The sequence below is a fragment of the Penaeus chinensis genome, chromosome 24 (genome assembly GCF_019202785.1).
Source record: "Penaeus chinensis breed Huanghai No. 1 chromosome 24, ASM1920278v2, whole genome shotgun sequence".
Lineage (NCBI taxonomy): Eukaryota > Metazoa > Arthropoda > Malacostraca > Decapoda > Penaeidae > Penaeus > Penaeus chinensis.
This window is the reverse complement of record NC_061842.1, coordinates 21,527,653-21,545,152: the sequence shown is the minus strand read 5'-3', so window position 1 is coordinate 21,545,152 and position 17,500 is coordinate 21,527,653. Positions and strand designations below refer to the sequence as shown.

The window sequence follows — 17,500 nt, the reverse complement described above, 5'->3', positions numbered from 1 at the left end:
AAATTTGTATTTTTGCTTCTGGTCTGGTGTTTTAAATCTTAGTTATAGTTTTCTTTGTTTGTTTGTTTTTCACATTACCACTTTGAGATGGTTACTGTAGTGTGTGAGATGTTCACTGGGATATTCGTAGAGTTGAGGACAGTATAACTGTTTCATTGTATATTTGTAAAGGTATTCGAAACACACTTTATTTTGCAGTGGTTTCCAAAAATAAATAAAACAACTAATACTAATGTCAACATAATAATATTATCTATGCCATGTTTTGCAGATCCCACATGCCATATCCAAACACTCCTGCTAAAGCTTCGCACAATTTTAACCTTCTCCCTCCACTTTCTTCCCCTTCCTCTCCTCCCCTCAATCAGGAGCTCCATACGGGTCCAACATCCGGGACTGGACCAGGACAGACCAACCAGCTGATCTGAGTCAATGTTTCGTTGCAATTGACCCGTCCTTCTTTGCGCCGGGTTTCGAAGGCCGCATGACAGACCTCATGAACCACTGTCGCAACATGGAGCCGGTGGGTCATGGGGATAGCGAGTATGTGTGTATGAGCGTGTGCGCGCGCGCGGGTGTGTTTGTACGTAAGCGTTTGCGTGTTTTAATTTATATAATCCCTTATCAAAAAAGATGATGATTTACTATCACAATCAATTATAACGAACGAAAGTAATGCCGCATAAACCAAGTGAATATTAAACTTAGGGAAATAAATCACACCTTTACAGGAAACCCCTCAGAAGCCAGTCCTGGTAGCAGGAGACCCGGAGCGCCTGCACTTGCGCAAGGTGGAGCAAGAAGGCGGAATCACGTATCATATCAACCAGATTAATAACTTGGTAAGATTGGTTTAATTCGATTTGTGTAATAAAGAGATAAAAATTTGTAGATTTAATTCTGCTAATTTAGTTCAATAATTTCAATCGTTACTGTTCTCTGTACCCCTATTTATTTTATTCACTGAATGAAGGATTATAAAAAAACATGCTTAATATACTGGTTAGTTAAGTGATATTAGGAATAAATATTAGAAAAATGTTCACAATAAAACAAAGTTAAAATAGTAAACACGTTACTTGTTTTTCATTGAAATAAATACAGTATACCAAAACTAACATATGGTCTGCTTTCTATTGCAGTGGAAGTTGGCAAAGTATCTCGGCGTCACTCCATTGCAAACGAACTAACTGATGTGGAAAATAAAGGCAGCCTTGAGCTTGATTTTTGGGATGCAATCCATTGTATCACTGACAAGCCCTTTCCTTCGATTTATGAATAGAAAAGTCTTCATTATTTTATTTTACTTCATTTATCACATTCTCTTAAGTTCACATTGTAGTTTATAATTTGATTTTTAGTGTAGATCATCTTTGAAAGATAATCACAAAAAATACGGAAGTTGGATGAGTAATATAACTCGCTTGTGTTGATGTTGAATTTTTCTCAGGCTTCTCCCTGACAAAAATTCTTTTGAAGATTAGCACGTGCGAGGAACCCTGGCCTGACTATTTCCTATATAAACACAGCCAAACTCATTTTTAAGGGTATTAATTTTGGTCACTGCTTTTTTTGGAAATTAAAAATGATCATTCAAAGCAGATGGAATATCCTATGATTCCTTTTTATTTTTCTTAAGTCGTGGCTAGTAATTATCACAAGCCTTTTGTTAAGTATATTCCAGTTTGAAGTTCTGCATCTTCACTTTGCTTAATTTCAAAGTGAACTATATAACACCCAATTTCAGAAATGAAAGGTAAATAAAAGTTGAAATTACCATTTTTCATATTTTATAACAAAATGATTTTCAAATACATTTGAAAAATTTACAACTTTAACCTCTCACACCATGCTGGTTCTCACACGTACATCCAGAAGTTGTACACGAAACATGAAACATTCACACAATATGCTGTCGATACCACCGAAAAATAATGCAATGAGGCTCTTTGCGACTGAATTCTCACGCACCATAAATATACACTTGCATGTTTCTAGAGCATGCACACATACAACACTTCACTGATATCGGAGCAAACTATCCCCAGAGGGACTATGCTACAAGCTTTGCCTTAAGTGTGAATGCATAGTAGTAGATGAGGATAGCGAAGATGATGGCCATGGTCTCAGACTGCACCCAGGGACCCTTGTATGCTCCCTAGAAAGGAAGAATAAGATAGTTTAAATATTTATCTATGTACTTGTTGACAACTCTGCCAGAAAAAAGCAGGACAAAACTGCAGACCCAATGAGAAATAAAAATAGAAAGGGGAGGCAAGACTGGAGGCAGAAATAGGGGAAAAAGAAAATAAATAAAAATTAGGTACAAATAATATTCTCCATGCAAGGACAATCAACAACCTGAACAAAGTTTTGCAAAGCTGTGCTTTGTAATAATTTATAAATAACTTCTTAATTCCCTATTATAAAGGATAAAAATTCTGCTATAACTATTACAGTGGACCATTTATTATACAGGAACAAATGCACATGTGCAAACTAGCCAAACAGGAAAACTGGGTAAGGTCAAAATGACTGGATAAATAGAGCGAGAGCAGTACCTTTTATATAATTTTTAAAATACAAGTGGGGGAAAGAGATTACTCTCATATGGCATATATTAGAGAATCGTTATTGAAACTAAACTAAAATGAAAGTCTACAGAAATTAATGCACTCTTTACTTCTAACCACTTTTAACCGGACCCTCTTGTAAACCTACAATGGACTAATTCTATCTGTAAATGCAAAAGATAACTGAAAACTTACGGGATGGTACAGGTTAATGGTGGCAATGGGTGTGACTGAGGCAGAGTCTTCGTTGCCACGCTGAGCCTGTGAAGAAAGAAGAATTCTTGAGTGAATAAACAACAAAAGTAATTCCTAATTTAATACATTCAACCTTCTAACAAAATATCACTAACAGATACATCATTGCAACAATACCAAAAGAGACTAAAAAATAAAATGATAATTACAGAACTGATATATACAGACGTATATACAGATAAAATGATTCAAAAGGTTAACAAAATCCCTTTGCAGTTTGAAACTAAACCTATGCATCAAATTACCTTTCTGAGAGCAGCATATCCCTGTTCATCATAGAGCTTGATGGGGTGGTCTCCAGAGGCTGCGGCAGACACATCCTCAATCCAGCTGACCTGCAAATAAATTCCTTTCTTAGCATCCCTTATCATTAAAAGATAGGAATCACAGCCACTTCCCATAGTCAGTGTTCATTAACAAAAATTACATATTTAAAACAGATAACAAAAAATTAGTACACAAATTAAACCCCAAGACACTTACTCCATACTTCAGACCATCTACAGAGCGCGCAACACCAACGATGCCATCAGCAGGTTTCAGCATACAGAGAAACATCCTGTAAAGAGAGGCATAAATTAAGTATGGAAAATAAAAGAAAAAAACAATACTAGCAAAATTTAAAATTCGTAATATATGACTGCCACCACACAAGAAACTATCTAAATTTTGTACCAGTCCATCACAAATATTACAGATGTATGCATACAACAGATCCTCAGTGGATGGTAACCCTGGCCATTCCTTGCACACAGGGGGTAATTTAGCTGCTAATATATAAAGTCAGCCTGTCACACCAAGCATAACCATTGTTAACAAATGGAATTAAACTAAATCATTATTAATTATCAATTATTCCAGCCTCAGCACCCCCTCCCCCCTAACGCACACAAAATAAAAAATAAACAATAATGTTAACTTGTGCACTGTCCATTGTCAATTATCTTTTTAATGCACAGATGGCTTCACAAGAACTGGTGACAAAACTTGAATAATATACTTGCCTGACCGCTTCTAATTACCCCTTTCCTGTTTGTGAAAGTTTATTTTCTAAACTATTATTATTTTCACTGACACTAACATTATTATATCAGCTATCCTATCAGTAATATTGAAAACTTCTTTCCAAAATTACAAGGAACAGGGTAAGCATCTGAGATCAGGTAGGCTCAGTAACCAACTCTTTGATGGCTTCTCACCTTCAAAGCCATCTCGGTCTCGGCAAAACCAAAACTAAAATTACAGTGGATGGGACAGGTATCCATACCCTTCCACTGTCAGTGTGTTCAGGTTGCATACATACCTTGGCACCATTAGAACAGGACAGTGTGAAGTCAGCAATGTAGGCAATCTTGGTGACAATAGTTGCATCTCTGGAAGTGAAGCCTACTGCTTCAACCTGTGCTCCTTCACAGGTCTCACCTACAAAAAAAGACAACATTATTAACAATAATACAATAAGCAAGACTATCTATTTCTTGTAAAAAACGTTTTTGGTCAACCCTAATGCATAAAAAATAAGTTTTACAGGTATGGCAAACCTGATTGCAATAGCAATAGTTAATTTTATTGAGTGAGACACAGACGGAGAGAAATTGACACCACTTTCTCATGGAGAATAAGAAATGGTCATAAGCAACACAGTACAGTTGACGTGGGTTCACATGTGTTCACCTTGGTATGCACAGTGTGATAAAGAGCCGAAACACTGGTGCATTGAGTGGATTTAGGGCCATGTGCCGAGCTTTGTGATTTTCCCCCACTTTGTGTTAAAATTCCTATGATAAGGGATTAGCTACTCATCTTAACTCATTAACTTCTGTTTGACCCATTAATGCCAGAACTTCCCGGGGTATTTGTTACCGAGGGCAATGAACATCCCCAGAGACAATTTCTCAAAACCAGGGTATCATGTGAACCTGAAAATCCAACCCTAACCTTTCCTACTGTAGCAGCACGACCCCACAACCTGAAGCTCAGCATAGTTTCCCAGGTTGGGTCACGCCAGGTCTGCCGCCGTGTCTGTGCTCATTGGACAGCGGGCTCCCCTCTTTTCCTGCACGCTTACACAGTGCTCGTGTACTTAAGCCGCAGGGGTCGGAAGCGAAGATCAGCAATCCCCGATCCTCCACCAGAGCAAGACCACATCAGCAGGACTCAAGGACTACCCAGTCCTTAGCCGACTCGGGAGCCTACCCGCTCCCCCGTAGATCTCCAACTTCAGCCTCCAACACCCAGCCATACCTGTGGGCACTCACACCCACACAGTCACTCCTCAAAGAGATAAGACACCAGACCAATATAGTAGATGCAACATACCCATCTACTATACTACCTTCTATTTATTCCCTAGATGGGGTGCACGCCCCCAGTATCCACCTTTATTGGCTCTTCATGCCAGCTTATAGAAACCAGACATTAAGAACTGGCTGTGTGAGGGTGTTGCAGACTTACTCTCTAAGCAGTGACATGCACCGGATATTTTTGTCATTTTGTGGTAAATATGAGGCTGTAGCAGCTATACCTGTGTTGTTTATTACTCTATTTCTTAAGCTCCATGAGATGGCAGCGACCATTTCCCTCTCATCTCTGTGCATCACTCGGTAACATTAACCCAGCCTACTTCAAGTTGTGCTCATTTTAGGCCTGGCTGCATGTGCTGATGAGAATAGCCCCCCAAAATATTGGTTAAAGTTCCCACAGACACCAGGGTAATTTCAGGTTTTCCGTGCTATGGATTTTCTCCCTCAAGTAACAGACTGTTCGGCATGGCACCAGGGCTCCGTCATCTCTGGCAAAAGGGGCCCTTGGACAGCAAGTGAGGCCAGGTTACACTAAGATCTGAATAGGGTTAATGTTACCGAAAGTGAAAGAGTGGGAAACAGACACTAGGATTTCCCAGCGCAAAAGAACTAGTCATAAAGAGAGAGAGAGGTACAGCTGCTATGTTCTTAATGTCCAGTTCATACAAGATGGCCTGAGGGGACTAATAAAGAAGGGTACAGGGGGACTTACACCCCGTTGAGGGAATAAATAGAAGGCAGGGAAGTTTACGGCTGGATTTTGTGTCCGCACGATGCCTAGTTTTAGGGAAATCGGTCTCTGGAGGCGTCGCTCTCGGTAACAAATACAGCTCTAAGTTTTTAATTACACTCTCATGAACGACAAAGTTAACACACCTCTACCATGCCTGCCGTCTCTTGAACACAGCTTTTCGACAGGCAATTTGGAAGAGGTTTTATGGGGGAACAGCTGTCACGACTGCAATACGAAGCCGATTTTCATGCTTAAATTTGGAACACCTCCCTTCTTAACCCATGAACACTTTGGAGGATATCTCACTGATAATCTAATGTTACAAAATAACGAATTATTCTACACAGCGTCTTCATAAAGCCTTATTAAAATCCCATCAAAATATAAACTATTTTTAAAGGTCCAATACCATCCATATTTACAGCGACTCTGAATCAAACTCAACCTCTTACAATTCTTAAACACACGTACACGTAACTAAAGTACTAATCTGCATTCTTTACCTGCAGCGATAGCCACGAGAGCAGCTAAAATCACGGCCAACACCTTCATCTTGGAGAATTTCGGAGTGAGTGCCACCTTTCGCTTACCGGCGTCTGACAGCGACTGGCTTGAACTCGCTCGCGTATCTGGATATCGTTTTAAAATTAAAGGGTCGATTTTACTTATTTCAGTTTACAGGCGTTTTATTGGGAATGCGTCTGAATTAGATAATTTTGCTAAAATATTTTGTCGTTTATTTCTAGTAGCAAAATGTTTGGATATTGTTTTTCAGAAGGAATAAGGAATGTTATTGGAACGCGTTGTCAGGACACGTGTTGGAAGAAATTGGAAATGTCAGAGCAGCGGGAGTCAGAAATTTTGGTTCTTTTCTGATAACTTTTGATATATTCTATACTGTATTTTTAGTTAACATTTCCATAAGTTAAATTTTATATTTATAAGAAACCAATATTTTCAGTTCAATATATTGACTTTACTTAATGGTAAAAGTTTAAAAAATATATATATTCAATTTAAGTCATATATTTTTTCAAGATATTTTTGCTATGGATAACATTTCAATAAAAGATAGAAAAGCAAACATGAAACGAGAGGTAAGAGAAGAACACAATATCATCCCAACAATTTGGCATTTGTTTACCCTCATCAGCTGTTCTTTCCTAGTTGTCAAAACCGAAGTCCTTCCCCAAAAGACCCCGAAACTCATGAAAAATCACCATGGATATCAAAGAGAAGTTCAAATCGTTCATGGACAAGCAGAAGATCAGCCTGAAGACGCCGTCGTCGCAAGCACAATTAGGAGAAAGCGTAAAATCCGATGACTTCGAGGGAAGAATGGCTGTGACGGGGGATTTGTATAGGAAATCCAGCCTCTTGAACGATCACATACTGACACCCGAAGCCGAGAAGGCCGTGATAGACAGCATCGAGAGCCTTTATTTCGAGAGCGGGGACGTCGACGTAGGTGAACACGAGCTCAAGAAATTCCCCCAAGACGTGGACATTCACGTAATCAACGGGATGAGGTCTAGACTGAGGAAGCAGCACGCCATAGTGTCTCGAAGGGTGTCCGATCTCATTATGCAGAAGCAAGGGCTGTGCAGCGAGGAGATGGAGAAGGTCGTAGAGCTGCAGAAGGAGATTTACATGGAGATTGGCCTGTGCGTTGAAGGCCGGAGGAAACTGGCCCAGGGGAGGAGTCAGTTCACGTCAGCTAGTCTTGGGATTTTGGCCAACTACAGCAAGCGGCAGAAGATTGCCAGCGTCATCCGGTCACTTAGGACAGTCAGGACGTTACAGATGACAGATGTGCAGTTGCAGAATCTGTTAAAAGCAGAAGATTACCCTGGGGCTATTCAGTTACTGCTTGAATGCCAGAAAGCAGCTGCGACTTTTAAGCATTTTACTTGTATCTCCGAACTCAGTACCAAGTTACAGGATACTCTTGAGGGTGCAGAGGAGCAGCTAGACGTTGCCTTAGCCAAAGTTGCCGCTAATTTCAATGCTGCTAATTATGAGAAATTACAGATTGCATACGGTCTCTTGGGGAAAACACAGACGCTCATGGACCAATTACACATGCACCTCACATCTCATATCCATAATTCAGCCTTCACAATTGTTCTTGGCTATGTAGAGTTGTATAATAGTATTAATGGTGGAAACGGAAGTATTTCTGGCTCATCATTCTCAAAGATGCAATATTCGGAACTATGCAAATATGTAAATGAGGAAAGCTTCCTCCCATGTCTCATGGACCTAAGCAAATCCATGTGGAATGTCCTAAAGAGTTACCGCAGCATTATTTTGTGGCACGAGGAAAATGAAAAGACTTCCCAGGAGGAAGCGAATAATGAAAGTCCAGATGCCGAGGAAGCTGCAACATCCAGACGCTACACAAAACAAAAACTAGAGCACGGATTGTATAGAATATGGCAAGATGTGCAGGCGAAAGTCAGGACCTTCATCCTGGCGTCAGACCTCTGCCACTTCAAATTTGATGATTTCCTGAGAATACTGGATGTGATCAACAAGCTCATTGATGTTGGCGAGTGCTTCTGCGGCAGCAAATCAGAAACGCTCAGAGAATCAATCAAGAAGCAGTCAATTAACTATTTCCGCACGCACCACAGAGCAAGAATGGAGGAATTGCACATGTTTTTGGAGAATGAGGGGTGGGAGGCATGTCCGGTGAAGTCAACATTCTCAATATATCAGCTAATGGAGTTCAGGTTCCTTAAGGGCAGGGACCTGAGCTTCACAAGAATGTCTACTCCAAGTTCTTCACCAGTTAAAAAGTCAGGTGAGTCGAATTTGTGCATTTTTATCTAATGGTTCAGGATTTCTGTGTATGCTAGATTTTGTTTAGTTGCCCTTTGAATCATATTGAATAATGTCATTGTTATTTGTTATATCAGGAATATAATTTTTTAGCTTGAGGTGACTCAGAATATTGAAACTTAAAAAAGAAAAGTGTCTGTGGTAATATACTATTACTAAGAGTTAGGGAATGGAAGCAACAATTGGTAATCATAGTAGTGAAATAGATGATGGGAATGTTTATGATGATAAAAGATGATGGCTGATGTAAGATTATGGTAGATGATAATACAGTAATGTGTTAATGAAAATATAGAATGCTGAGAATGTTATTGAAATCCTTAGTAATGATTGTTAAGATGAAAACCTAGGACATTTTCAATGTTTTGTTGTAGAAATAACTAATAACAAGAATAATTACTTTGTTGATATTAGGTAATGGTAATAATTGCAATAATGATAATAGTAATAAAGATTATTACAAAAACACCCATCATTGTAATGTAAATTTCTTTTAAAAGTTATTCCCAAAATACCATCGGCACTCTGATGAGAAGAATGAAGTTTCAAGTTAGATGGAGCATAAAGCTTACTTTGATGATTTACCATCAGATAAGGAACCAGAGTAGGCTCTATCTTACTGAACATTTGTGGTTGAGGTTTGTTGGCCTTTGTCAGAGTGTCAAAGGCATGGAGGCCATTGCAGAATCTGCCCTTAATCTAATGCCGCTGGGGAAAATGCTTTGCTCATTTTTAAAAATTTTTTTGTGACATGTCTCTGAACATAGATGGCTCTGCTAGTGCTTAGTCTCAAAGTAGTCAATTAGTAGACCATGTGACTTTACGTGATTTGAATTGGTGGGAAAAACATAATTTTTTACTAGTGCTATGAATAGGGATGTTGTTATATTTATTATAAACACTATAATTACTATGATGTTATAAACATTAGTAACAGCAAAATAAGATAACGTAAGCAGTACTTGTACTTGGCTCCTTGGTGACTTAGTACAAGTGTAGCCCTCTGTCAGTTAAAACAATCAAACAAGTAAACTCACAATGGGTATGCCATACACGTATACGTCATTCCCGTCAGCATTGGGTTAAGAAGATCCTTTGTTCAAGAATTACCATAGACTATGAAGGATTATTTTAGCTTAGTACATTTAGTACCATTCATCTACTCATTACTTTTTATAAAGATTTCACACTCACTGGCTTGTCATATCATTTTACACTTTATAAATGGATAAATTTCAGATTATTTACTTCAAACCTTAAGAATATGAGGAATCTCACAGACACTTGGATCTCCCTGACAGGCAGCATCACAGAGAAGAGGGATCTCTTTGACCTCTTCAACAGCGACAGCTCGCCATTTGACATCGCCACAGAAGAGACAGTTGAGGAGGATATCATGGCCAATGGGGAGGCTGGGGATTCTATTCACATAAGCGATGATGACAGTGAGGATGATGAGGAGTTGATGAAGGATTTCGTCGATGAGCAGACGGGAGAGGCTCCCCAGCCCCACACCAGGCGGAAATTTGACCACAGCAAGGTGAGGGGGCTTTCTTTTTGTGATTGTGATTTTTGTTTTTATGATTAATATCCTTGGCTCTTAGTTTGCTTTTCAGATTTATTGCCAACTATTCTTTATAATTTAAACAGAAAGGATTGATATGAAGGATTAGTTGAATAGATTTTATTCATTGTTGATAGAAGGGAATGGGACCCTTCTGCATGGCAAAGGCTTACAATCTTACATAATTTATAAAAAAGTTGCCAAAGAGGTCAACAATTCTACAATTCTGTCTTGTAAGAATGGACATGATTAAGGTTTTTTTTTGCTTTTGATGGAAGCTGAGTTGTAGAGGTCACTAGGGATTTATGGACAATAACTCTTAGTCACCAGATGGCGTGGGGTTTCTGTCATGGCTGACTTGGTTGTGGCCCCGATGGGTCATTCATGTCATGTTATGATGATGTTATGGTGTGTGCATTACATTTTGATGTGAGCCTGTAACCTTCACTCTTTTGTACAAGATCAGTCTTCTCATGTCATCTACTTGTATTTGCTTTTGGCACTCTGCTAGTTTGACTGTCCTGAAGTATGACAAACAAAAGGGAAACACTGAAGCCATGGTGCATACAGTCTCTTAAATCAAAGAAATAAGATATGCAAAATTGAGTTATTTTTTTTTTTTTTTTTTTTACTTTTTACCCTTTAGTAAAACCACATTCCATCTTGTTCACAGAGTGTAACATACCTTATTTATTGCTATGGACTCTAGAATACATAATCAGGTTAGCAACTAAGATGATATAGCAATTGAAATACATGTCATGTATCTCTGAATACGCAAAAACATTTAAATCATGTTTTGCGTACCAGTGATATAAAAAAAAAAATCGTATCACTTTGATGGTGTGGCAAAAAAGACCAGGTGGCTGTGCATATTCCCCGGCAAAGATTCTGGCCTTATCTTTACTTTCTGGTGATTTTTTTTATATCTGATAGTGTTGTTTATTTTTTTTTTATCTTCAGGCAGTCATATTCCAAGCCTTAACCTCTTAATTTTTATTGGATCACTGAGAGCAAGTATCTTTTGTTAGATCAGAAGAATATTTATATGAGTACTTTACTCAGAGTATTATTCCATGCTTATAGAGTGGAATTGCGTCAGTTCAAATGTTCTTCTTTTTGTGGTTCATTTTTATTGTATTGTGTGAAGTTTTATTTTATAGTAAGTTTCACTCAATTCAGAAAACGTTATGTAGAAAATTAACTGTTATGCACTGTCAGTATGGTGAAAACTACCATTCCCAAATTGCTGTATTGCTTTGACATTTATAAGAAAAATAAAGAAAAACAGAGTAACCAGTTCCACTTTAGTTCCTGGTAAAGTGGATATCAAGAAGAAAATCTGATATCATTAACTTGAAGTCTTTTAGAATTTTATGATCCAGTTTAAACCATTTACATATTAAGTTACCAGTAAACATTCCTTTATTTTTAATGATTATATTGTAAGAAAGTATTGAAATGCGCACATGGCTCAGCAGTGCAATAATCTTCAATCAGCAATAATTGTAAAAAGTTACATTAATATTTTTCATCCATGCTTCTTCTTGAAAAAAGTCTCCTCCAACATATTTATTCCGACAGGCACCCATAGTCACAAACACAACCCTTACAATCCTACGGCTCATTGGGAAGTACATCCAGATGATGAGATTGCTGCAGCCAATAGCCTTTGACGTCATGGTGTGCCTCAGTCATCTCTTCGATTATTACCTGTACACAGTCTTCATGTTCTTTGGGGAAAGGTAAGTGTATGGGGATGTGATTGTTTTTTTTCCCTCTGTCTATTATTTCTTGTTTGTTTCTTCATTTGTGCTTGCAGTATTGAGACAAAAGTAAGGGATTTTCAGGAGCTAGATTGAAATTATTTATCCTTGAAGAAAATATTCTGATTCTTGTGAATATAAAAACTAGAAATACAAAAGCACTTCTAAGGACCACTAGTTATTTTGTTTACTGATTAATAATGTTCATGTAGAAATCCAGCCACATGTATTCAATATTAATTTTTTAGCTATTAATCAAGTCTATTGAACTCAAAGCCTAAGGATGAAAGGGGGTCCACGTCATGGCTGACTTGGCTGTAGCTCCAGTTGACGTGTTATTCATGTCATGGCCAACTTAGACAAGGCTACATGCAATGGGTCATTCATGTCATTTTATGATGATGCATGCATTACATTTTATGCTGTTCTTTATAAGATACCCTCATGTCCACACCACATAAATCATTTGCTTGCTTGGAAAATGTCATGCACCAAAACATCGTGGTCTCTTTGTGTTAATGTTAACCTGTAAGTAACCTTCTATGCACCGGCCACATCTAAAAAAGGCCCCGGACACAAACCCAGTCAGCTGTGCATAGTACATAGAGTGGAGGCCAAGTGAACCCCACATTCTCCCAGAGGCAATAGGTTAATGAAAAGCATAACATTCTAAGTCCATAGTTTTCAATAAAGGCCACATATTTCCATCAACCAGGGGAGAACTGGAACAGAATCTCAGCCGACGCCTTCGAACGTCTCTCAAAAGGATCCAGGACACATTGATTCTCACTTCAGAGGGGTCTCAGGAGGAGCCCATTGATCAGGACAAGGTGAGGGGTACTGAGCGGTGTCTGATGTTTTCGTTCTTATTTCCATGTTTATTCATTTTTATCTAATTACTGTTATTGATTTATTTTGATTGAGTTATAATTGAAGATAATCATGATCATATTTTTGTAGACAGATCCATCAGGGATGATTTTATTAGACTCTTTCCGAATTTTTATTTAATTCAACTATGAGCCTGTAAGATGAATAGGATTGTTTTGACTTTTCTGATGATAGCAAAAAGTGGGTTTTTTTTTAACATTTGATGAGGAATTCTTAACAATATCAAAATGTTTTTATTCCATTCATAGTGTAGCAGTGTTTCATTTCATCTTTGTATACATGTTACTATGTTTGTGTTCATGTCGGTTTATATATTGTGCAAATATGTAGCTTGAGTTTTGGAATTGAAGTCTATATATCAATATTAAGTAAAAAGTAGTCTTCTGAAAATGCTCATACTGTATTTCATGTAGATTACTGTATGCCTGACATACTGTTATTGCTTCAGATATATTTATAATTATTTTTTACCCTTGTGTCATCTTCTCTGATTTTCTGTTTATTGGAAGAACTAATACACCCAGTATTTACTCTGGCATATATAGCTATCCCATACATATAGCTATCTGAACTTTACTTATAACTACTAGCATGAAAATGGGTTAAAATCTATCTATCTTTAACTCATTGGATCTGGGTGCCCCACTGCCCACATTTGGCCCAAAATTCAGGCATTAAGTTTAATTTAGTGGCCACTCCTGTGTGGCTTGTAGCCCCAGGCCACACAGACATTCGTGTGCAGTGTTGTCTTCCCTGTGCATTAAGCATTATTTGCATTTTTGCTATTTAAAATAATGCCTCTTCATCCTCCAAGAGCTTTGTGCACTTGTGGCAAGTCATTCCTGTTATTGCAACCTTCAGCTGAAATTCTTATGATGGCATGTTGCTGTCAATTTGGCCCTCAGCCATTTATTTCATGATGGTATATCCACGTCACCCGGCCCTCAGACAATTTTTTTCATAAATTGAGTTATGCCACCCAGATCCAAAGGGTTAAGTGTCCAAATTTTGTTTTTGTATGTTTTTGGACAATCATGATTATACCTGCAACATTCATCTGTTCTCTAAATATGTGTCTGTCTAGAGTTTATCATTAAAGTATAATTATAAGAATCAAAAGTAACAAAATCCATCCCATTCTTCTTCCAGGTGCCAAGTCCTTCCATATCCCCTGTAGTGGACACAACCTCAGCAGAGAGCATATATGGGCTGCCAGTGCGAGTCGTGGCTGTAGAGAGCCTGGCCTTCCTGGCAGTGCAGTTGGAGGCCTTGCACTGCCACATTGAACCTCTCATTCCACAGCAGCGGAGAACCTTCTTGCAGCAATTCTACACTGGCACTGTCAAGATCACCCCTGAGGTAAGTTTTTGTTTGTGGTTGTGTGTGCGTGCGTGCGTGCGTGCGTGCGTGCGTGTGTTTGTGTATGTGTTTGTGTGTGAGTGTTTTTGTGTGCTTGTGTGTGTGTCTGTGTATTTGTGTAAATATTTATGTTCGTGTCCATGGTCTTGTCTAGCAAATTCTAAACTTTCGGATAATGTGAACAGCTATTTCAAGGATCAGAATATATTTGAAAAGGGTACTTTGATTATTGATTTTTTACTACTTAGTGGTGATTTTATTAACCAAGGAGAACAGGTGTTGCATAAGTTGTTCATACATAGGTTTTACGTTCTTTATATTATCTCAGCTCTTTAAGTATGTGATTACTGTTAGCACCTTCCATTTTTTTGATAAACTACTGGATGAGACTTTCAGTGTCATGTCAGAAAGGCAAAAGAACCCTTTTTTTAAATTTTAATAATAGGATGTGTAATTTTTATTCTGTGATTACAGATTCGCCACCATGTTTACACGGCTGTAGCCTCTCAAGTGATAGACTACGATGGTATTTTGAATCGCATGTCCAATGTCAAGTGGGATATAAATGACCTCATGAGCCAGCACAGCCAGTATGTTGATGTTCTACTGAGACAACTTCAGGTAAGGGGTTTGTGAATTTTGAAGTAAAGTCACATGCCATGACCACTGTAATATTAGTTCATCTGATGTCTTTACATAAGTACTTAGTCACCAAGGAATCAGTTATTAGTCCTACCTGTCTCACCTTTTTAGCCTTTTCCTTGATTTTTGGAGAAAAAAAAAACTCCTTTTGTATTATTATTTTATTGTTTTTAATTTTATTAATATATATGTATATACATACACACACATATACACACATACACACATACACGCATACACACATACACACATACACACATACACACATACACACACACACACACACACACACACACACACACACACACACACACACACACACACACACACACACACACACACGCACACACACGCACACACACGCACACACACGCACACACACGCACACACACGCACACACACGCACACACACGCACACACACGCACACACACACGGACACACACGTACACACACACACACACACACACACACACACACACACACACACACACACACACACACACACACACACACACACACACACATATATATACACATACACATACACATACACATACACATACACATACACATACACATACACATACACATACACATACACATACACAAACACACACACATACACACACATACACACACACATACACACACACATACACACACATACACTCAGATACACATACATACATATATATACACATCTATATACATATATATATATATACATCTATATACATATATTTACACATCTATATACATCTGTATATATGTATATATGTATATATATATATACGTATATATGTATGTATATTTGTATGTGTATATGTATATATGTATGTATATATGTATGTATAGATGTATATATGTATATATGTATATATGTATATATGTATATATGTATGTATGTATGTATGTATGTATATATGTATATATGTATATATGTATATATGTTTATATATATATTTATATTTATATTTATATGTTTATATATGTATATATGTATATATGTATATATGTATATATGTATATATGTATATATGTATATATGTATATATGTATATATGTATATATGTATATATATATATATATATATATATATATATATATATATATATATATATATATATATATATATATATATATATATATATGTAAACATTTATCAAACATATCAAAGTTCAATGTTATTGGAGGCATATGTAGTTTCAAGTTAAGGGTGAAGTATGCCTATATGATTGGTTTAGGGAGATTACGTGGCACAATAGGGAGAGGTAATGGGAGTGGGGTTTTGGGGGTTGTAGTTGGAGGAAACTTGCTAAGTGGTACTAACATTACTCCCTTAAATCTTCTACTGTCGATTGGCAAAAAAAAGATGGCGTTGACTTTAAAAGAAGGCAGTTTTTGGAATACTGAGGAAGGCTGATGAGTATTACCAATTTCAGATCAAGATGTAATTTTCCTGTTTTCTTTTTCAGGTTTTGAGCATGAAGTTAGAGGATGTTAGCAAAGTATCCCCAATACCGGCAGAGGCATACGATGCACTCTGGGAATGCATAGTTCGCATTACCAACCGCACTCTGTTGGAGGGCTTCGCTTCAGCTCGGAGGTGCACCAATGAGGGACGATCACTGATGCAACTTGACTATCAGGTAATCTCTAGACCTGAAGATATATAGATATGAATAGATTATTGTTGTTTGCCTTTATAACACTCTGTTTTACATTAATTACGGTTGGTGTATTGATTTTGTGGGTGTTTTTCAATAAAGAAAAGAATGATAATATATATATAAAGTTATAAATGAATATAAATCCATCTTGATATAAATTCATCTTAGTTTTGCAGTCATGGAATAGGTGAAAATTAAATGTGTACCCCATTCTCCCTCCCATCCACAGCAATTCCTCATGAAACTTGAGTGCCTAACCAAGGTGCGCCCGTTACCCGATAAGCACCTGGTGGAAACTTTCATCAAGGCCTACTACCTACCCGAGGGAGCACTGGAGGAATGGGTGCAGCAGAATGGCACCGATTACTCTCCCCGGCAGCTGAATGCCCTTATGTCCACCATGACGCACGTGAATAAGCGCACCCGGCAGAAAATCTCCAACCTGCTAGAGGAGCAGTGTCGGAGGTGATGTGACAGGTGGAGGGGGACGAAGGACTGATAGCAACAGGGTAGTGTGGCTCGTGTGTATTTCAAGGGCTGAAGGATAATCTTTGTCAGAGCTTAGAAAGATTTCTTAAACTTTAGATTTTTTTTTTATTTTTTTTTCAGTCTTTTCAATTGAGAAAAAAATATTCTTTTAGTTTTATATTTTATTCCATCTGCTTTTCACCATTCCATCTTAGATTTTCTTTAAAGAAATTTATTAGTAATTGGTTCTTGAGTATTTTTATAAGCATAGTTTTATACATCATCGTAATGGTGCATTGATTTTGAGGTAAAAAAAGTCACTAGATATAGACTTGGAAAATGTGTCAATTTGTGTTCATTTTATCTTTGCTACATTTATTAGCAAATTACGTCTATCATACTTGTACATAAAGCCTGTTTCTATATGATAT

The 17,500-nt window shown here is 37.6% G+C and overlaps 3 protein-coding genes across 3 annotated transcripts in view; 2 read left to right on the top strand and 1 right to left on the bottom strand.

Annotated features, from left to right (window-relative positions):
* LOC125038305 (uncharacterized oxidoreductase YjmC-like) overlaps positions 1-1,238 on the top strand; it is a 20,830-nt gene extending 19,592 nt beyond the window's left edge. Inside the window, exons 8-10 of the mRNA XM_047631769.1 lie at positions 369-523; positions 732-842; positions 1,143-1,238. Of these exons, the coding sequence (XP_047487725.1) occupies positions 369-523; positions 732-842; positions 1,143-1,190 (314 nt within the window). The 3' untranslated portion in view covers positions 1,191-1,238. The remainder of the gene's footprint in view (positions 1-368; positions 524-731; positions 843-1,142) is intronic.
* Positions 1,239-1,773: 535 nt separating this feature from the next.
* LOC125038306 (translocon-associated protein subunit delta-like) lies at positions 1,774-6,518 on the bottom strand. The gene is given in 7 exon segments (XM_047631770.1): positions 1,774-2,158; positions 2,769-2,834; positions 3,074-3,163; positions 3,312-3,362; positions 3,364-3,387; positions 4,132-4,250; positions 6,368-6,518. Coding segments are annotated over 7 exon segments (504 nt in total). The 5' UTR covers positions 6,417-6,518; the 3' UTR covers positions 1,774-2,053.
* Positions 6,519-7,017: 499 nt separating this feature from the next.
* LOC125038121 (syndetin-like) overlaps positions 7,018-17,500 on the top strand; it is an 11,664-nt gene continuing 1,181 nt past the window's right edge. The window contains exons 1-8 of the mRNA XM_047631425.1: positions 7,018-8,670; positions 10,010-10,248; positions 11,857-12,017; positions 12,754-12,868; positions 14,079-14,288; positions 14,763-14,909; positions 16,407-16,580; positions 16,831-17,500. The exon at positions 16,831-17,500 is cut by the window's right edge and continues 1,181 nt beyond it. Of these exons, the coding sequence (XP_047487381.1) occupies positions 7,086-8,670; positions 10,010-10,248; positions 11,857-12,017; positions 12,754-12,868; positions 14,079-14,288; positions 14,763-14,909; positions 16,407-16,580; positions 16,831-17,070 (2,871 nt within the window). The 5' untranslated portion in view covers positions 7,018-7,085 and the 3' untranslated portion in view covers positions 17,071-17,500. The remainder of the gene's footprint in view (positions 8,671-10,009; positions 10,249-11,856; positions 12,018-12,753; positions 12,869-14,078; positions 14,289-14,762; positions 14,910-16,406; positions 16,581-16,830) is intronic.